The sequence below is a fragment of the Carassius carassius genome, chromosome 33 (genome assembly GCF_963082965.1).
Source record: "Carassius carassius chromosome 33, fCarCar2.1, whole genome shotgun sequence".
NCBI lineage: Eukaryota > Metazoa > Chordata > Actinopteri > Cypriniformes > Cyprinidae > Carassius > Carassius carassius.
In genome coordinates, this window is record NC_081787.1 from 10,728,363 (window position 1) to 10,749,631 (window position 21,269).

The 21,269-nt window shown below is 37.1% G+C and overlaps 1 protein-coding gene across 1 annotated transcript in view; it reads left to right on the top strand.

Annotated features, from left to right (window-relative positions):
* LOC132113722 (protein diaphanous homolog 2-like) overlaps nt 1-21,269 on the top strand; it is a 447,692-nt gene that overhangs the window by 119,508 nt on the left and 306,915 nt on the right. Inside the window, exon 5 of the mRNA XM_059521662.1 lies at nt 15,222-15,361. Within this exon, the coding sequence (XP_059377645.1) occupies nt 15,222-15,361 (140 nt within the window). The remainder of the gene's footprint in view (nt 1-15,221; nt 15,362-21,269) is intronic.

The window sequence follows — 21,269 nt, forward strand, 5'->3', positions numbered from 1 at the left end:
CTCGGCTGTTAGCAGCTAACTCAGGGGGCCCTGTTTAGCCCTCAGTAAAAGTTCCCCAAGTTCACTACAACTACTGCCTTTTCTGTTCTTTTCTGTTACTTTTTGTCTCTCTTTGTCTCTTTCTGTCTTTCCTACATCTCTGCCCCAATTCTCTTGGGCACCTTGGCCGCTGTGCTGTCAATTTTTTTAGAGATGGACTCTAAACTTAGTTAAAGTCCTACTTCAACTTTGTCTATCAGACTTCCCATTGAATCTGAAATCTGAAGCTCCACTTATTTGCGGTAAACAAAACATGAGGACTTGGATGGGCCAGTCTGTTGTTTAAGTGTAGATTACACTTCATTTTGACAATCCACAGGAGGAGAAAATAATAAAACATAAGGGGGAGGGATGGAGAACACAACATTAGACACCAGTACTCATTTATTTCTTCACTCTTGTCTTTCTACCCAGTAAGGGTGTTTGGGTGCAGCTACCCCTCCACTGTCTGCAAAGGAGCCAGTTCATTAGACCCATATGCTACAATCAATTCAGCAGAGACTCAGGCTGAGCCCAAATGAGATCCGCTGTGATTTGCCTTTTAAATGGGCCTCTTGTTTACCAGTCTGTGACACCGTGTGAATGTACTAAAAAGAGCAGCTTGCCTTGATTGGGCTCTGGTGTCCTTCAGGGTGCTACCAAAGTTACCAGTCAACCTGCCTATATTCTCCTTTATGCTTATTGAATAGGGAAGTCCACACAGACCTTTTAAGACTATGAGCTCGATTGACTGCCCTTTCAATTGATTGACCAAAGGATGGGATAAACACTTTGCTACACAGTGCAGCAGATCACCTTGAAAGCCTGTTCTTCCCTACATATGCATGAAGGAAGCCACATTGGATGATAAATTTAGCAGTAATAGAAATTCATGTCAGCCCTTTGTGCTGTAATGCACATTATTATTTTTTTTAAATATAAACCTGTATGATTTTCTTTATACTGACTAAATAAGGTAATTTACTTTTCTTTTTTGGTCCATAAATTGCAAGTCAGTGAAGTGTACTGTGGAATTGTACTTAGATTTTTCTTTTAAAGAAATGTTGACTCTCAAAGAGGCATTCGGTTAAATGCTTAAAACAACTTCAGAAATCCTGGACTGTCTCTGTTCTTCGACATCAGTGAATTGCTTTTGTAAACATCTAAAACTGCATTCACAAGCCTGCTTATATTTGAAATCAGCTGATTGAGTCTGTAATTTACAGCACATCTTCATCTCACAAGCCTCCCCTGAATGCTAGTACTCTTTGATGTGTAATGCGTAGCCGAGTAGAACCACAGTGATTTTTCTCAGCAGACAGACCATCTTTAGTATTTGCTTTGCTTTTTTTATAAGCTTTATGGGTGGCAGAGCTTCTAACATTATCTTAATGCTGTTTTCTTGCATTAAGATGCAGGATAGGCAATAACAGACATTTAGAAATATTGTTATATGGTCTTTTTGGCTGAGTTGACTCAGTTTCCTGCTCTTCCTTTGTCTCAGTGAGGTTATAGTTAGACAGTGACTCGTAGAGTCTATCTTATCCTCAAAGTGACAGGCATCCCTCCTATTTGGTATTAATTAGTTCCTAATTGACAAGGTTGATTAAAATGCATTAAAGCTTGTTTAGGAGCTTAAAACATTCCCAGAACCACTGAGCCAATGAGAGCTCGACATGATTAGTGAAAACGGGATAGAATGGAAAAAAAATGTACTTCCTGCCTTAGACTAGCTCAACCACAGCTAACTGCTTTATGGGAGCTTGTTTTTCACTGTAAAATTAGAACATTTTAAACATGTAATACAGAGAAGGGAAAACAATGTCAGTTCTTTGCATAAGTTAAAGCAATATTTTATTTTTAAGCTATTGTCTTAAAACCCTTAACAGTGCGACAATATTTTATTTTCATTTCAGCATAATGTGTTTAAAGCAAGTAATTGTATTTATTTATTTATTTTTTGGAGAGCTGTCTTTGATGTCCAAATATTTTATTAATGTATTCATTTGCCATGCTTATTGAGGCAGCCCTCATCTCCGGAATTTTATTTTATTTATCAGTAAACAGCCTCGAGTTGTTTGGAACAGGTTGGTTTTGTCCTCTCATCTTTCCATGAATTTCAGAGTTGCACAGAGAGGTGTTTAGATATCTCTGGCTTCAGTAATGTTTTATTGATAGCTTCATATTTTTGGATAAAAAAAATAAAAAAAATAAATAAAAGCTGTGTTTTTCCTCAAAATCCATTTAGCATGGGATGAAATGTTTTTAACTTGCTTTCCTCCTCCTCATCCCCTGCCTTATCTTAAGAGGAGGTAAAAAAATGGCCTAATTTCATCTACAAACTCCAGCCTGACTTTGTCCACACTTGACTTGACTTCCAAAACATCTTCAGTGAGGGCATCTCCTTCAGTAATCTGCTGCCTAAACTGATAATAAAGCACTGAAGACCCATTGCACTTTCTGCACCGCAGATGTCTCATACAATCAGATCTTTAAGAGAATGTGCTCGCACAATAACTGGTTACCACCTCCAAATACAAATGTTAGAAACTATTTGCTCTTGATACCAAGTTGAGGTAACTGATGTAATTATTTTGCCAACAGATAAGAAATTAAAATGTAGTTTATTGCAATTTGGTTAGAATTATTATTATTATTTATTTATTTACTAAGACATGCTTATTTTTAACTTAGCTTTTTTTCCCAGCCTTCAGCATAGCCTGTGTATTTTGGTAAAGATTCATGATATTAATCAATAAATTGATCAATATTCAGTAAATCAATAAAGTTCTACACTATTTTGTATAAATATTACAAATAAAGCAATAAAAACTATTAAATTAGCCATTTTGAATGCTAGTGAAAACTGACATAAAAATATAATGTGCAGTATGGAATATATTTATTTTTAAATTTGCTAAAATTGAAATGTTAATAAATTTTTCATGTTTTGGTATCTACCGATAAATGCTGTTGAATTTATAATATATATTGTCCATATGTTACTTCCTTGCTAAAAGTCTACAGATATTTATTTTGTTCATCCCTAGATGGGTTCTTTTTGGGTGTTGAAAAGAATTTCCTGACTAATTGTTTTGTTTCAGTAGAAAGCAATCTGGTTATTGTGTATTTAAATTCAGTTTAAAACCCTGGGAATTATAGATTATTTTGTGCTACTCTGAGCAAAAAGCTGAACAAGTGCAGCTGTTTGGCAGGAATCTGTGTTGTGGTCAGGGCTCTGGACTGGTTCAAGGAACGAAACAAACGAAATTTTGACAGGAACAGAACCAGAAACAGAAACAGAATTGAAAATTTGAAATGGCCATTAACCGGTTAATAACTTTATTTTATCGTTCCATTTAATATTTGAAATTTGCTGTCATCCAATCACAAATTCCAGTAGTACGGCCTATGAAAATATGATGCTGAAGCCAACGAGTGAAATGTCCGCTCAGCTGTGAACTCGTGATAGGTAAGTCACAATGGCAATGCACCGCCCTTAAGAGTTTATCTGAGGATAGTGTGAGATGAATTCAACAGATCACATGCACCTGCAGAAAAACTATAGACTTACATAAAAAGGAATATAGACACATACACTAAATATATTTAACTTAAATCATACTGACAGATTAACGAAAACAAAAGAAAAATGTGCTAAATTATGGTTCATTGTGACATGTTCCAAAGTTTTCCGAAAGGAAAACGAAACAGCAGAGATTAGTTTTCTTTATTTTGCAAAAGCTTTACAGTTTTCATTATTTTGCAAAAGCTTGACAGCTTTGAATAATGTCTTGCTTCTGTATAACCAGCATTGGTATGACCATTGCGCCCACGCCTTACGTGCACACACAACATAATTTTGCTATATTGAAGCCTGTTCATTATCAAAATAAAATACAGTTAAAGAAATAAAAATAAAAAGTTACACTGCTCCATTGTGCAAAATGTTGCGTTCAGCGTGACTGCGCCTCACTGTGCTGATATAGCCGATGTGAAGGAGGATGTTTTATGTCGATGAAAGTACAAACACTATATAATAAATAATATATTAGCATCCAGATACATCGGGAACATGGAAACATTCGGATTCGTGCCGAATGAGAGAGATAGGCATCAGCTTCACCTTAAATTGATTTGTTTTTGGATTGATGTTTTATAGCCTAAACTTTAGAGAACTTGTTTTGGAGAGAAACTAATAACTGTTTTTATAATGTTTGTAAACATTTTGCTTTAGACTACAGGCATTTTAACCTTCATTATTTCGGAAAGTAACAGGGCTAATAAAATGCAACACTGTAAAAAATGTATAATCTTCCCAACTCAAAATTTTCTAGTGACTGGTCACATCTAAAATTTTCAATTAGCCCAAGTGAAATTCTGTAAATGTAATTTTATCAATTGTAGCAATAGTCTGTTAACATTGGCTCAATGAGAAATAATTCATTAAAACAATTGGAAAGAAATTAGTTTACCAACTCATGTTATTGGCCCAATTATACATTTTAAATTGTAGTAGCATTCCTTTTTAGTTTTACCTAAACTAAAAATATATTTTGGTAAATTTATATTAGTAAAGCAACTTCACTGTATTGTTTATTCCCTGTTGCCCCAAAAGAAAAATATATATATATATATTAAACACTCAAGCCATACTGCCACATTTTATTTAATACATTTTATTAAATCTACAACAGTATTGTGAAAATACCTTAAATGGTAAAAATACATTGAACATTTCTGCACAGTAGACCTTAGTAGATAAAAATCATGCATTTCAATTCAGGATTCCAAGATACACAAAACTCATTAGACCTTAGATCTTACATTAACAAAACCACAATTGTTTTAAAAACATGTATTATCAGTGTTTAGAGAAATTTCACTGACATTTTGGTATTTAGGTACTAATATTTGCTAAAGTGCAAAAAAGTCAACACAACATAAAATGCAAGTAACAGGAGAGGGTTACTTTAAATATTCAGTGTAAATTTACTTGAATTTTTGTAAAACATTTACAACTATTTGAAATGCTGCAAAAGTCTGAAATTACTTCAGGGTTGTGTTCAGTGTAATTTCATCTTAATATGAGCTCATGAAACTGCATCTTAATCATCAAATATAAAGCATGTAATCACATTTACAGATATATAGAAAGCAGCAAAAAACATTCTCAGCTTAAGGGTACTTCTCCCGTAGGGGTTAAGTGAAATTTCACTTCGTTTTCCAATAATTTGCTCATCAGAGTTTGCACTTTTTTGCTGCACTCAGTTTCAACAGTGGAACTGTTGCTGCTCACCACTTCAAGAATTCCCATTTTCATTCCAACTTTGTGATGCTCCAATGCCTCTGAACTCTGTAAAAAGTATAAAATAGCAATATTAATACTGATAGTGAATAAATCCAGAACAATACAGAACATCTTCATTCCCCATATTCTCGCTATTTAATAAAATATTGAAAAGTTCCCACTTTAAAATATATATTGTGACCGGCTGATACAGACTTCTAAGAAATATAATTGACAGAATGTACAAAAAATAAATTGCAAAATTTCATTTTCATAAAAAAAAGTCAGTAATAAGATGAGATCTAAGAAATACTACATAAATCAAAGTAATCTGATGTAAAATAACACTGGTTAGTCTTCATTGTAAAAATTAAATACAGATGAATGCTTACACTTACAAAATTTATTCAGTCAAGAGTAGAGTGATTTGATTTTTTTATTTTGTCTTTTGCTCTTTGATTAACATGACAGACAGCAGCGGGCTTATTAGACTGCTGTCTCTTTAAGAGCTTATGCACGGATCCAATATACAGTTACACAACATGCATTATCCATTTACATTTACAAACAACCATTTACATTCCAAAACTGACTGCTTAACTGACCACTCACCAATACAGGCGTTTAGACAATTTTGTGTGTATTTGACCGTTTGGCTACATTGAGAGAAAAAAAAAGTTATAACAGAAACATATAACTAATACCTAGTGTGTTATACATTTAACATAATCACAATATAGTTTGACAAAATTATTTAGTTCAATAAATAGTAAATGAGATATTAGTATCGGGCTAAATTAGTTTATAAAAGGCTATCATGAAACCAAGACGTGAATTCACTGTTATTCTGCAAAATACAATGTTATGTAGGCTATGGAAAATATTGTAGCGCACAGACTCTTCATAGTTGTGAAATTGCTGTTTGTTTTAAACCGGCAGTGATGGGGTTAACAAAGTAAGCTCGGAGCATAGTTCGGAGGGCCGGGGACAGTGTCTTCGTTACGATTAAAAGTTCGGAAATAGAGCTTCCCTTTTCTGCCTTTTCAGACATTACAATATACTATGTCCTCAAGTAAAACATTCGGAGAGTCGTTAATTCGTTTAACCTTACCCAATGCTAGTGTAATGGCCGCGGTAGTGTGTAACCCATCCTCTGAATGCCCATTTTTTTACGGTTTTATGCTGAACCATTGAGACCTGCACTCGGTTTAACGTAAACAAGATTAATAAATACATATTTCAGTACTCACCATAACTTCAATGAAGAAAATCTGTTTGGAAATGATGTCTGAACTGTCGTCGTACTTCAGCATCGACTCCTCACTCTCCCGCGCAGATACATTTGAATCCACTACAACGGTTTCTCTCAGGTGCATGCGCCTGTCTGGCATGCGCATGCGTTTTTTTTTTCTCCGCAATGTTCGGCCAACACAGATATTTCACTTTTACTTGATGAATTGGCTGAACACAATTTAATATGTTCAGTGAATCTATTTTTTTTATTTTACCTTTAGACCATAAGCTAAAATTACCCCAATGCATCTTTTTGTTTGGGAATAATTATTTGAAAGCAATTTGTTGAGCCAATATTTAATTGTCAGTTTCCAAAATGTTTCAAAAAAATTTTTTTTACAGTGAACGTGAGCTGCGACTTTTTCATTTTTTCAAGTGTTGTTATTTTTTTACAATACAGCAAACATTTTTAAATATCTTAAAAATACTTTGATGTTAGATGGTTGATATATAGTTTTTTTTTTTTTTTACATTTGGCCAAAATCTAGAAAAGATGATGCTGTATTAGCTGTGAATAAGCGCAGCGGGATATTGGCTAACGTTAGATCAATTATTTTTTCCTTTTCTTTTTGAGTAAAGAAAACGCTGTACTTTATTATTATTATTATATTATTATTATTATTATTAGGCAAATTATAGGCAAAGAATATTGTTTTTAAAAAATAACGTTATTAACCGGTATTTCTTCCACCTGAACCGGTTTCGGAACGGTAATAATATCAGAGGAACGCAGGAACAGAAACGTTAAAATATCGATTCTGCTCAAAGTGAATGGATTGAATTTTTTTTTTGTTCCATTTTCAAGCCCTGGTTGTGGTGTGTGTGTGTGTGCGTGTGTCTTTGTCAGGATCAAACGACGGACAAGACAGTTATCGTGTGTTTATAAAGTCCTGCTAAAGTAAGCAACCACACGCTTTCAAGGTATTTTCCAAAAACATTGATACCAGTATTAGGTGATAATATTGCATAATAAGAGATTTATAGCCTATTTTTGTAGGCCGGTCATTTTTGCTGGAGAACACCACAAGTGTAACAAGGTTGAATAAAATGTTTAACGAAAATTAAAAAAATTTCAGGTGGAAGTAATTATACCCTGTGTAAACAAAGACAGTAAATCTTAGTCCAATGCGATGACATCAAGTAACATTTTCTGGAGAAAGAATATTCTCTCCAGATCAAAATGACCTGGACACAACCTTAGGGATAAAAAAACGCCATCCAGGCTGAACATGTCCTTTTAGCCTCTGTTCTGTTGCTTTGAAAAGCATTTATTTGACCGGTAGGCCAAGAGAAATAAAAAAAAGCCCGTACATCAGTAAGTCGTGAGAATGTTAAATCAAAACTGGTTTATTGAGGACTGCAGTACAGAGGTTAATGCATACTCTGATCTCTGAAACATTCTAATCTTTTGTCAATTATTTTCCGGCATAATTTGCTTCCTGTTATTTGAGAATGCACAAGGTCATTCTATAGAATCTTATAGTGTACAATTTGACAAAATTGCTAAGTTCATGACGTTCCAGTCAATAATAACTTCTTGCTTTTTTTCTTACCAGACCTTTGCTGACCCTTGGGTAGTCTTGGGTCAGCTGTCCTTCTTTGACCTACCATTCTTTCGCATTCTGCCTGTCTTGGTCCCTGAAGCCTTGGTAAATAAGGGCGTATTAAACTGAATATACAGGGTATTAGAATCTGTGTTTGCATTGGAATGATGGGAGAAAGGCTTTCTAATGCTGTAATCTCATCACTCTGTGCCACCTGCTGTTGCATGAAGCCTTTCAGGGATCCTTCTTTTATCAACACGTGGCCGTTACTTTGTTTGCCATCCTCAAATAACTTAACTTCATGCCTGAGACCTGTGTTTCCCCTTCAACAGAGAATTGTGATTCAGTTTTGTAAGTGCTGTGCTTTTGCATTGTTTTTATCTAGGTCTTACTCACCTGCCTGTGCTGTACCGTGTGCTTTCAACTTAGTGAGCATCAGTGCTGTAATGTGCAGGCGGAGGATGTGAAGTGATTTGCTGTCGGGTGGTTACCATTTTAAAGTGACACAACACACTGGTAGTGTTGAGTCAGTGAAGTGGTTAAGACCGGGTGAAATGCTGCATGACTGGAGCTCAAAGCAGATGCATTTAAAGGAGTATCCCAGGTTCAACAGAAACTTGCACTATCTTTGTCATGTTATCTTGTTCTGTAATTTAAACGAGTAAAAAACAAACAAACTTTTATTCAGTGCAATATCTTGTCCCATAGGCATTCAATATAAAGCGAAAGTTAATCAAAGTCTTACAGCATAACCAGTGTAGTCTGTTTCGTGTTCTTTTACAAACTGCTTATTTTTGTAAATCATAAATATGCAGAGCAACTGGCATAGTGTGATTCATGAACAAATGCCTCTTATGAACCAGTTCGTTTTAGTAAAACAGAAGTTATATAGTGAGGATGGCATAGTACAATTTAATGATCAAATGACTCTTATGAACCTTTTCATTTCAGTGAAAAATAAAATAAAACCCCGCCTGATCAGTGTATTATGATTCATGAACAAATACCTATTATTAACTAGTACTTTTTAGTGAATTATAAATATACAGTGCGTCTACTGTAGTTCTATTCTTAATTAAATGACTCTTATGAACCCACTTTTTTCAGTGAATCAACTCTTGTGAATGAATTCTTTTTATGCAAAGTTAAAGGAAAAAGATTTTGTGACACCTGTCATGAAATGATGCAAGTACGTACTGAGTGGTTGGTTGTTCATGCAACACATAGTTAAAAATACACATTTGTATTACATATATATATATTTTTTTTTAGGTATTCGTCTTAGAGGTGAGTCAAAAGCATGAGCTACTCAAACAAAGCATGTTGCAGATGCTGCGGTAGTGCTTAATTTGTTTTGAACACAGAACGTTCCCTTAAATATCTCAACATCTGCCCATATTTCCTGAGGTGATAAATGCGTAGTTAGCTATTCTGTAAGCAGGGTGGCTCTTCTCCTTTACGACAATGTAGTCAACGTTCCCTGTGGGATGCCTTTGTGTTATTTTCGAAGAGGAAAAGTGCAGAGCTGCATGTCTTGATGGGAAATATCCCAGTGAGTGCAGCTCCCTGGACACATCAAAAGACTGATCACTGAGTAGCAGGGGATGTCCTTAGGGTCTTTCTATGGGTGCTATTGTCCATGCATCTCAACTGATGCAGCATTCAGCTGACCTTTCACACCAGAGAGACTATGGAAACTTCAGAGAGTGGGATGCTTTTCTGTTTAGGTGTGTGTTTTCCTTGTGAGCTCTTGTTTTGTAGGTTTGGTTGTTTTACTATGGAGAATGTGCTGGCTCCCCCTCTGTAAAGCTGTCAGTCATGCAATAATGAACAGTAAATTATGGAATAAAACATTTGCAACCACTTGGTTTGATACGGCTTCATGTGTACTAATTGCAACGATTATATCTGTATTATTTTTCAAAAAGATCAGTGGGGCACTTCAGTAATTTTCATTAATCATGTACAAAGAAGAGGTAATTAAAAACCCCATTATCACCAATCATTTTGGGTGTTTATGGAGGGATCCGAATATTAATATAATTTAATTCACACAAGACATTGAATGCACAAAGGATTATTTCAAGGCCCTGCTGTTTCATAGTGTGCATACCTGCTCTCTCCATGGAGTTTTGCTGTAGTCATTTTTTGCTGTTTGAGTTAAGTCACATCCTGTTATTTTGTGTACACCTGACGGTCATGCTCATGGTTGCATGCTGATGATAACCGCTTCTCTAACTCTGATGGTCCCTTACTGCTGTCACGGAGATATTCGACAAGGTCATGCGAAGTGTGGAAAGAGATAAAGTCATGGGGGTATCGGCAGCAGGTTATCTGTTTACTCCCTATTAAAATGACACTTTCTTAAGAACCATATTTTAATAGAATTATTCCGCTGCGGTGACCTAACACAGAGATAAATTACATCCACAATGTGTGACGCACTGCTATCTCACTTCTCCATCAGCTCGTAATCATGCTCTCTCCGTGGATATCGGACTGCAAACAGATGTGCATCTGCTGATCTAGATCCAGATCTGGACCCAGATTACTCTCTGCACACAGAGCTAGATAATGACATAATTTAGGAAGTCATTGCAAAAAAGGGATGTTTCCATAGAAATAGGAAAGAACAGTGGATTAGCAGTGTTGCAAAAATATTCTACTTAAAAAAAATGCTTTTGAACTTTCTATTAATCAGATAATCCTGAAAAAAGTGTCAATGTCCCCCTTATAATAAACAGTTGTTTGTGCCAGCATGTGGTGCCCAATGGCTGGTCCCCATGCTGCCTGTCAGTTTGCTGCTCTCTCATTATCAATGGGTGTAGGATGCGTAGATGCAGGGAAACGCAGCGGGCCTGTCCTCTCCTTTTGCGATAGTTGCACTCTCTCACATTAGATCGTGCCAAGGCCTTATCACAGTCAGGAAGAAGCACACAAACACACACATGCACACTCCTAGCCAGCCTGAGTCCCTGTACCACAGTAAAATTGACAGGCCCACTGGAGTAATTGTTCCCTGCACTATAGTTTCTGTCAGGAAATGCTGTTATTGACAAATAAGGATTCAATAAGACTCGGAGATGAACACTTTGGGCTTGGTCAAAGGACTGTATTGGTCTTTTCACTGAGCTCTGGTTCTCTCTCCTGTCTCTCCCTTCCTTTCTAAGTCTATATTTTTTTTCTTCTCTTTATCTCTCCAGCACTCAACCCATCTGCTGGTCAGTCTCTCCACCTTATCTCTGTCTCTCTTTTTCTCTCTTTCTATGTGCTGAGTGCCCACACACACACCATTCTCCCATGTTCTCTTCAGCCAACAGCAGAAACCCAATTACAGTGAACCAGTGGATGTGGCTGTCTGCATGATTAGTGCGGTCTGGTGTAATGTTGATATCATCCCAACGGATTGAGCTGGCCAGGGTCATTAAGCAGCATATTATGGCCTGTCTTTGGTTTCCAGTTGTAAAGGTCAATGGATAGTGAAACCAGAGTCTTCCTTTCTAGAGTGGGTTAGATTGAGTGTTCTGCTTGTTTTTTTTTTCAAGGAAAGAAATGCAGAGAACACTTTCGCCTCTGTTTTTCATCATTTAATTTTTATAGCAAACCTAATCTGCTTGTAATACTCAAAATCCCAAGGATTTTGGTTGTCAGTGTATTGACACAACATTTTAGAGTGGTGTTTTTGATGCTATAGGGTGTTGTGCTCAGGCAGGACCTTTGCCTTGTGGTTACTAAGTTGTTCTGGGAAATTGCTAGGCCATTACTATCTCAAAAAAATGAGATCTATGCTGGTTATTTAATTGTGTGTGATCAGCCATAAGATGGAAAAAAAATGATGAAAAAAAAAAAAAGGAATATTGGTGCATCAGGGATGGGTAGTAGCCAAAGTATTATATTTTATATTATGGATTTGCATAACCCTTAACAATAAGAATGAGAAGAACATGTTATAGAGAACAGCAAAAGTTACAGGTGCCTTTTGCTTTTCCAAGGATATTCTGAATAATATAAAGATAGTCATAGTTGCACAGCCATCATGTGGTTCCTCTCATATTGAGACTGAGAGCAGCTCTGCCTGTGGTTCAGTGAATCTGCGATAGCTGTCTGCAGCAGGTCTGGAAAGAACCAGGGGCAACTAGAGTTACTACAGACAGTAATGAGAGAAGTAATAACCTCTCTCGCGCACACACAGCATTACTTCTATCAGGCAGGTATAAGAACACCAGTCATATCTGGTCCCTTGGATTCCCTCATCTGAACTGTAGAGGCAGATGAACTGAGTGATCTTACGTTGGATTCAGATCAAGACAAATTCAAGTACGAGGACCCGTCTGAGTAGAAAGAGCCGAAACGCTTCAACCTAAGATGTGTTTGGGGAAAAAGAGTCAATTTTATCCTCCCTAAGATAGATAGAGAGAGAGAGAGAGTGTGAGTGAGTGAAAATGGACTAAGTGAGTGCACATCAATTCAAAGAGTAGTTAGATCTCACTTTTTTAAGAACATGCAAGAAATCTGCAGAGCATAGCTTCTTTTTGAACATCATATTCACACAAATGATGGTACCATGATACACAAGGTCAGTGCAGATTCACAGCTGCCAGTCAACATCAAGGCTGCTTTTATTGCAACAACAACCCGTCATGTCGTTCGAAACCACCGCCTACGTTTAACAAACTGCTTAAAACCTGATACTAACACCTGCTATTCGCACCAGAGTAAATCACTGCACTGTCTGCTATGTTTACACGTTCTGCAGACTCAACACGTACAGTATCTGCCCATTGCAACCCCTGCTTGCCTATAGTAATGGCTCATTTATTTTTCTGTTGCTATATCAACCAGCGCTGCTGCCCGTGTCGGAGTTTCTTCACTACACCGCGACAGAGCAGAAATAGGACTCCGTCACAAACATGCCCTGTTTATTCCTCCAAGACTGCCTATTAGTGCAGCTTGCCTGCTGGGGAAGCCACATCCTGGGACGATGACATTAAAGCACATTCGTACATGGGAAGAAACTGCTAATACTGCCTCCGTACTACCCTACATACTTCTCTGTCTACACTAATTCATCCCTGCATCTACACGGGTGACTTTGACAGCCCACCCTGCGCTCCGCCACCCTCTGCTTTTTCCTCTGCCTTGCTTGGCAGCTTGTTGTTTTCAGAACATACAGATGGAAAAAAGCTTCAAAAGAAAGAGAAATACATGGATGACTTGGATAAGAGAAAACACAACTGTGAAAAATCTAAAAAAATATATAAAAATAAAATAAACCCAAGTAAAACGACAAGAATAACAGTAATGTGGTATATAAAAAGTGGAAACCATGGCACACTTTCGATTCTTTTGGTGCAGCGGAGGCAACAGATCGAAAATCTTCACTCTGTCTGTCTGTCTAACGCATGAGAGTAAAGAAAGTAGTCATAAAAACCCAAGAGCTTGGCGGCTTGCTCAGAAATTGATTTTGGTATGCACAAGCGTCATGAATAAATCCACCTAGGCCTAGTTATACAGGTAGAAGTGGATGGTAAGACATCACACCTGTCACTAAATTGATTTGTTCTTAGTATTTGATCTGTTTCCTGTTTGTAATGATGTTTTATCTTATACGCCTGTGCTTGTTTAAAGCCTCTCATCTGTACAAACAATTGAATCACAAAGTAAAGTAATAATAAGGCAATAGAAATGTAGCATATGTATGTGCAAAGGTTTACTCATAAGTGAGGGATTGTGGGTAGAGCAGTATTACGGTGGGGTATGAGATGTGCACACACTCAGTGAATAGCCTGTGTCCTGTGCATACAGCAACATACAGTACATGAGTGGACCAAACACATTTATGGAGAGTAAGTCATTCCCTTCTCATAGTAGTTTTGAGAAATGCCTACTATATGCTAAATAAATCTACATTTTTAATTAATTTTGAAATATTTAATTTAATATTTATTTATTTTGTTTTCCTTTGTTTTGGTAAATAATGTTATCAAATCAAAGTAATTTCATTTACATATTAATTCTGGTCGTTCTAAAATGAATAGTAACTGAAGATGTTACAGTAATAGGGAATGCTTTGGAGAAATGTTAGGAACCATTTTAGTGTTTACTCACATTGATGATGTTTGTAACTGCTTTCAAATGAGACTTTTCTTTTTTCAGTTACTGTGTGAAACCTTTGATTGGATTCTGATTCACAGTCTCTGTGGTTTTAAATCAATTAATCTGTTTATAATAACTTTTTAATCAAAAAAGGGTCACATTTCATTTGAACTTATGTGCAAATTATTGCCGTCGGTCAATTTTTACCATGTTATGAGCCCATTTCACAAAAGCATGCAGTTAATTCATATGGGTTGTTCTTGACAGCTTTACTGATTTAACAGCAGTAACAAATTTACTTTATCTAACATGGTTGTCACTCTTCATAAAACAACAGTGTATGAACACACATGAAATATATTTAGCTCCCCAAAATGACCGACAGCTGTATTCTGCTGCTGTTTTGCGAAAATAGCCATTGAGTGCCCAACTCCTGAAGCTCAACAATACCATATCAGCACAAAAATAAAGTGTTTTAATAAGCACTATTATGCTGCTGTTTTTATATTGTGTGTGGGAGCATTTCCCATTACTGTCTGTAGAATTAGCATGAGGCAGCTCCTGCTGACTAGTCTAGCTGGTAGCACTGTGTCAGTCGGTGCTGTGGGTGGGCAGTCTGCTGATTTAGGGAGGAAGTGAGTCTGCAGTTATGGAGTGTTAGTAATCATTCTCACCTGCTGGAGACTGGGATACAGCTGGGAGCATAGGGGCGCTGCCTCATCTGCAAATCGGGTGTTGGTAACTACTTCCCCCTTTTACTGTTTTCTGCCTCTTTACAAATGAGGATTCCAATGCTTTTGCTCATTTATTGTCAACATAAGAATGAAGCCTTTAAATTCATTGATATCAAGTAGCAGCAGAAAGAGCTCCAGCGATGATCAAGTCTAATACAGATGTTGTAATTAATGTGTGACAGGCTTAACAGGGTGTAAAGCGCAGCGGTGCAGTGGCTGATCCCTTAATGTGTCTTGTTCCCGCAGGGTGGACTGAGGAACAGCAAGCACGAGTGTACTCTCTCGTCACAGGAGTACGTGCACGAGCTGCGCTCAGGCATCTCTGAAGACAAACTGCTCATCTGCCTGGAGTCCCTGCGCGTGTCCTTGACCAGCAACCCCGTTAGGTCAGTCAGTCATTTCTCACAGACTCTGTCCACAGCACTAACCATTCCAGTCTCTCCTTCTGCAACCAGATTTTGATGAGAAACTTGACACATCAAATCATGAAACGAAAAGTTAAACCTCATTTTTCTGTCTGCACATGGCAATCTTGGTGGATTTCTTTTAGGATACTAATTGGAAAATCTGTCAATGAGTCTTTTAACCTTCAGTCTGTATGGATCCCAGTTCTGGTTAAATGAGCATAGCCCATAGTATGGGATGGCTAAATGAGTGTATCCACCAGCCACTTTAAACCCGCCCTTGTCATCTCCTCCTCTCTATCTATTAAGCTCTAATAGATAGGAAATCCTTTTTTTTTTAACACTTCAGACAGCCAGCCATTCTCGGAAATGTTAATAAGCACACCAACCACCACTACAAGACCAGACGCCTTCACTTTCAAGTCGTTCCACTAAAGTGTGTATCCTATCATTTCCTGCTTGCTTTTTTAAATCAGTTTTAATCATGCCTAATGTAGTACTTAAAATGTAATGTAAGGGAAGTGTATATAAATAATTACAATTAATTAGAATTAATTGCAATTATTTATAACAGCTGCCAGTAGTAACTGTAGCAGAATTAATATTACCATCAACTAATCTATGAAATTACACTGAATGTTCGCTGGACAATTATTGACCCCAATAAATTACATTTTTGTGGCCATAGAAAATAACTTTCTTACAGTACTAGTGCATTAGAGCCTGTAACAAAATCAGGAATCGTTAAAAGGACATCCACAAGCAGTGACAGAATCAGAATTTTCTTTTATTAACTAAATTTTATTAACTAAACTAATAAGGATTTAGTAACTAAACACTAACATAAAACTAGTCTTACAAACATACACTCACACTTATACATACATGTAAAGGGGAGTTAAAGTGGATGAATGAAACCAGAGAATGCAGCTATGGAAAATGAGTCCGTTAACCTCTTGTGTAGAAACCATTACTGCCATTTTACAACAATGTCTACAGAAGGGTTGTGTATTGTCAACAAAGTCACAATACAATGTGTATCCCGATAGAGTCAGGGTGTCGTTCACAGTCTGGTTGTTGGGTGAGGCGGTCTGTTGGATTATTTGTTAAATATAACAAATAATCGTGTGCCTGATTTATCCAGGCGTTATACATTCATTCATTCATAAAAAGGGCCAGCCTGCTCTCCCAGAAAGTCTTATCACCTCCCCTCTCATGGACAGGATTTTCAAATTAAATTCGGTCCCAGTAGCGCAGAGGAACACTATATGACAGCAGACTCTCAATTATTTACAAGAGCACTGTCTGAGAGATGGCTCTTAATGTGAATCAATGAGTGCAGCATATAAAGTGGTCATCACACAATTGGCAGGCAGACGATCTCTTTAGGTCCACCGTTGCGCAGTGGGAGAAAGGACCTGAGCAGAACTGCCATTTGATCCAATGGCATTACGCGTTGTGCCCTCAACAGATGTGTTTTGCACTGGAAAGCAATTAATAGACGCCCCTGCCCTTCTCCCTAGATGGAGGTACAGTGCAGTGAGTCAAAGGAAAACCAACACCAGAATGTCTTTGCTATTGTTTTCCTGTCACAGAACATATCATCTAGAATGTGAGTTGTAGAACATTGCGCCTCAAGGTAATCTCTTGTTATTGCCCTAATTAAATGAAGGGATGGCTTCTCGTTCTGTTGTCTTTATCAGATCATAACAGTGTGGCGTCAGGGCCCCGTGCATCCAATTATTTACTCCATGGTTAGCCATTAATCATAGGAAAAGGATACCGTGTATTGTTCGTTGAGAAGCCCACACCTCGTACCCCCATGAGGACAGGCTTTTTGTAAAGATCAGACTTGCTGGCTGAAGACGAGTGGCGTCAGCACTTCCTCTCGGTAAAAGGGCAGTTTGTGCTGAGGGGCCAGCGAGGCCAGGACCACCCTCCGGGCTTTTGCGAATGGCTGAACTTGAGAGTACGCAGTCAGAGAAGAGGTGCCTAGTGGTGTCTCACTCACCCACTGAAGGTCATGTCTTGCTCAGACAGAAGCACCCTGGGGTGATGGAATGCATGGAGATGTTCAACGTGCTGGTATCATTCACCTTTTACCCCAGTGTATCCTTTTTTTTTGTCTTTTAACCACACTGAGGCAATAGTCAAGCTTCTCACCAGCGTGCTTATGTTACAGTTAATATGAGAGGAGCTAATTATTACTGATCACAAAACACAATATCTGCCTGTGTGCTGAATACTGTGTGTTAATGTTAACCTTTACAGTGTTCTGAGTTTATGTAGTTGAGGCATTCGCCCCAGTGACAAGAACTTAATGCACTGCTCTATAAGTGGACAGTTTCATGTGCAGTTTCAGCTTTATTACATTTGTAAGAACCATCTAAAGACTGTTAGAGATAGGGTATTGCATACTGTAAAAGTAGTTTCTTTAGATCAAGAATCAAAGAATAGCTAGACGTTTTCCATCCCACACAGAAGAGAGAAAGTTAGGTTAAATAAATTGTTTTTCTGTTTGGATCACCCTCTGTTCATATTTCAAGTTTCCATTCCCATCTTTTTGTGAAATTTGGGATATACTGAAGTAGTATATATATTTTAAAAATCAGATTGGTAAAAACACATACGATATGAATGTGCAAAAAGAAAGTCATGTGGCACAGGCTGCTATTATCTCTCAGATTTCTATACTTGAATATTAGAAAAGAATATCATGTGATCAATTCAAGTTAAGGACAACATACAAATTAATAAAGTATACTTGTCACCATGACAATGCAATGGCATAAACCCTAGCACTCTAAAATGACTGTAAAATAATTGTAAAAAAAATTACAGCTTTATTAATACACAATATATAACTGAATTAATGTACAGTAAGTGCTTTTATAAAATTCTAAGTTTCACATTTCTGATTTTAACTTCCCAAAATGATGATGATGATGATGATGATTATTATTGTGTAATCAAAATTCTAACAGATATGCTGTCAGCTGACCCCAACTTGTACAAAATATCCTTTTAAAATAAACCTTAATTTTAGACAATTTAATAATCAAAGATGTTTTTTTAAATTGATCAAACAGATTATAGGTGTGAGTAAGAAGAGCTGAGCTCCTGTCACTGTCTGCTTATCTCCTTTCATTGGTTGGCCTGTGTTTATGTAATTGTTTAATTGTCTGGGCTGAGCACCTGTTTGGCTGTCCAGGTGGCTGTTGGGCTGGAGAAGACTCTCTCTCATCTCCCAGTAGTCCCTCACAGGTGTGGCGCTCACAGCCTCACACATCTCTACACAGATGGCTGCGCTTGGGGCGGATACAGCGTCTTCCTTCAACATTTCACTTTTCTTCCCCCAATCCTCCACAGCTTATATTGGTAGACTAAAATCACTTCGTCTTCTGGCTTTTTCCTCAGTATATATCCATCATTCTCTCACACTGCTAGTCTTGTTTCATTAGCTCTGAATTCTTAGACTTCACCAAAATGCAGACTAACAGATAATCATTGGGTCTTATTTCCTCATTTATGGAGAGTTAATATGCACTGTAACTAATGGCAGCCATCTTCTCTCTCATGCTTTCTTTCTCTCTGTTTTTATTTCTTTCTGATACAGCTGTACAAACAATGCCACAGGCATGCAATGTAGTGCAGAAACAATATTACAATGCAAGAAGTAATACAGAACTTTCTTAACAGCCACTCGTGCATAAAGCCCTCCAGCTTTGTCATCCATTCCAACAGCTCCGATGGCTCGTGCGCTTTTGCACATAGACAAGCAATGAGAGATCTCCAGTGGCACACAGACTACGCTGATTCTTCATCAATGCACCGCCGATAGGAATTCGCGTTTGTCAGTGACATGGCCCCATTGCACTCTCCTGAACATCTTAAGGCCTTGACTTTTCACTTTTGTGTGCTAAACCCTCGGTATTACACTCTTCGCTTTTACACTCCACTTTAAATCCCAGCTGTGACTTCCGTGTTGAATCTGCAGGCTCAAAGATATGCAGCGGAGAAAATCAGACAAACCTGAACTTGGCTCCAACTTTTCATTATGTCCAAATCTTTATGGTGGAGCTGCTGCATTTTTCCCTAGAGGTTTTTTTTTTTTTAGTAGTAGTAGTGCTTATTTATTTATTTTGCAGTGTAGGGTTTAAATGTAAGCTAGCCTTGTGTTGTAGTTAGAAGTGTAGGACATGAGCCTGAGGAAGCAGAGATGTGGATTGGTGTGAAGATGTGCTGACACTAGCAGCCGCCCTACAGAGCCTGTGAATCCATCATTCTGCCTATGCGGCCGTCCTTTGCTGGGTGCCCGTGGACACATGTGCACGAGGTAATGGGCTTATTAGTGCCTTTGAAGATTTGATGCTCCTTAACAGGAATCCGTTCAGCCTCAAATCCTGAAGGCTAGCCCTACTCAAGTTTTTGAAAGAGCACCGAATGGTAGACTATGAAAAAATTACGCTCCACGTGTCACGATTTGTTTTCTTTTAAGCACCAGACTGCTTAGAAGTGCACATCCACTTGTATTGCCACTTTGTATGATGAATCTATTGCTATGAATCTATTGCGCTGTTCCAAAATCTAGTGAATGTGTAAGGATGAAGCATTTAAGGCATCAGGGCTTCTGTCCATTCCAAAAGGTAAGCATCTTAATTATACTGCTTCCAAAGAGGCAAGGAGGCAGCATAATAAATTAGGCAAAATGCATCCTTATTAGGCAGTCCCATAATGCACTGCATGTGTGTGTGTGTGTGTGTGTGTGTGTGTGTGTGTGTGTGTGTGTGTGTGTGTGTGTGTGTGTGTGTGTGTGTGTGTGTGTATGTGTGTGTATAAAAGATGGTGGATGAGGAGAGAGAGATAGCTATGATCCAGTGCCTGCCAAAAGTTTGGAAATGCCCTAGGCAATGTTGGCTTTTGCACAATGTCAGCATAAATCTTTATAATTTTATGGATTTTATAAGGGATTTTTTGATGAATTTTTTTTTATAAATAATAAAAAAAAAGTATGCATAGAAGCCATCTCTAAACTTTGTTCTAATTCATCTGTTGTGTACTAACCTTAATTAGCTATCAATCAATGGTATTTTAGTACTATTAATATAAAGTACTTTTGAATTAGCTTTTGATTTTATCCTTTTGCTGTTTGTGTTTGTGATTTTTTTTCCCCCCTCATATTTCTATTTAGCGTTGATTTATAATTATTTCAGTTTTAGTCATTTTAGAATGTATTTTATTTTCACTTATTATGTAAATAAAAATATTTGTATTTTATTTCAACTTTATTGAATTAATGAAAACATATTTTTATAATTTTATAGTAATTATAATTATATTATAGTCCTATAGTAATTATTTAACAATAACAGAACTACTGTTTATCAGTTAATCTAAATTCTGGAAAAAATTCTAATAAACAAAGAAACCTATTCTCTAGTAATCGGGCATCACAATTGTAAATGGTTTAATATTGATATTATGATGTTTGTTTTCATTTTTTGATTCGGGCTTTTAGAACCTTTGGAGGGCACTATAATCAATTATATATAGTATAATTTTTTATTATATATTTATATATTTTTTTTTATATAGCAATGGGTAAACAAGGAATAGTTTGTGTGTGTAAGTGCTTGTTGGCGTATGTTTGGCTGAGACTGTTTAGAGCAGGGGCATCAGAAAACAACTTTGATTAATAGTGTATAAGTATTGGGAAATAACTGTCTGGATGATGTGTGTTGATCATATTTTACTTTGCGGGCCTGAGAAGTACTTTCCTCACTGTCAAGGTCAGAAGAGTTGAAGCAGACAGGCTACAGTCTTTTGAGGTAAAACATTGAATATCTTTAGAGCTGCTGTATGTTGAGTTAACCCAAGAAAGTTATCAAAA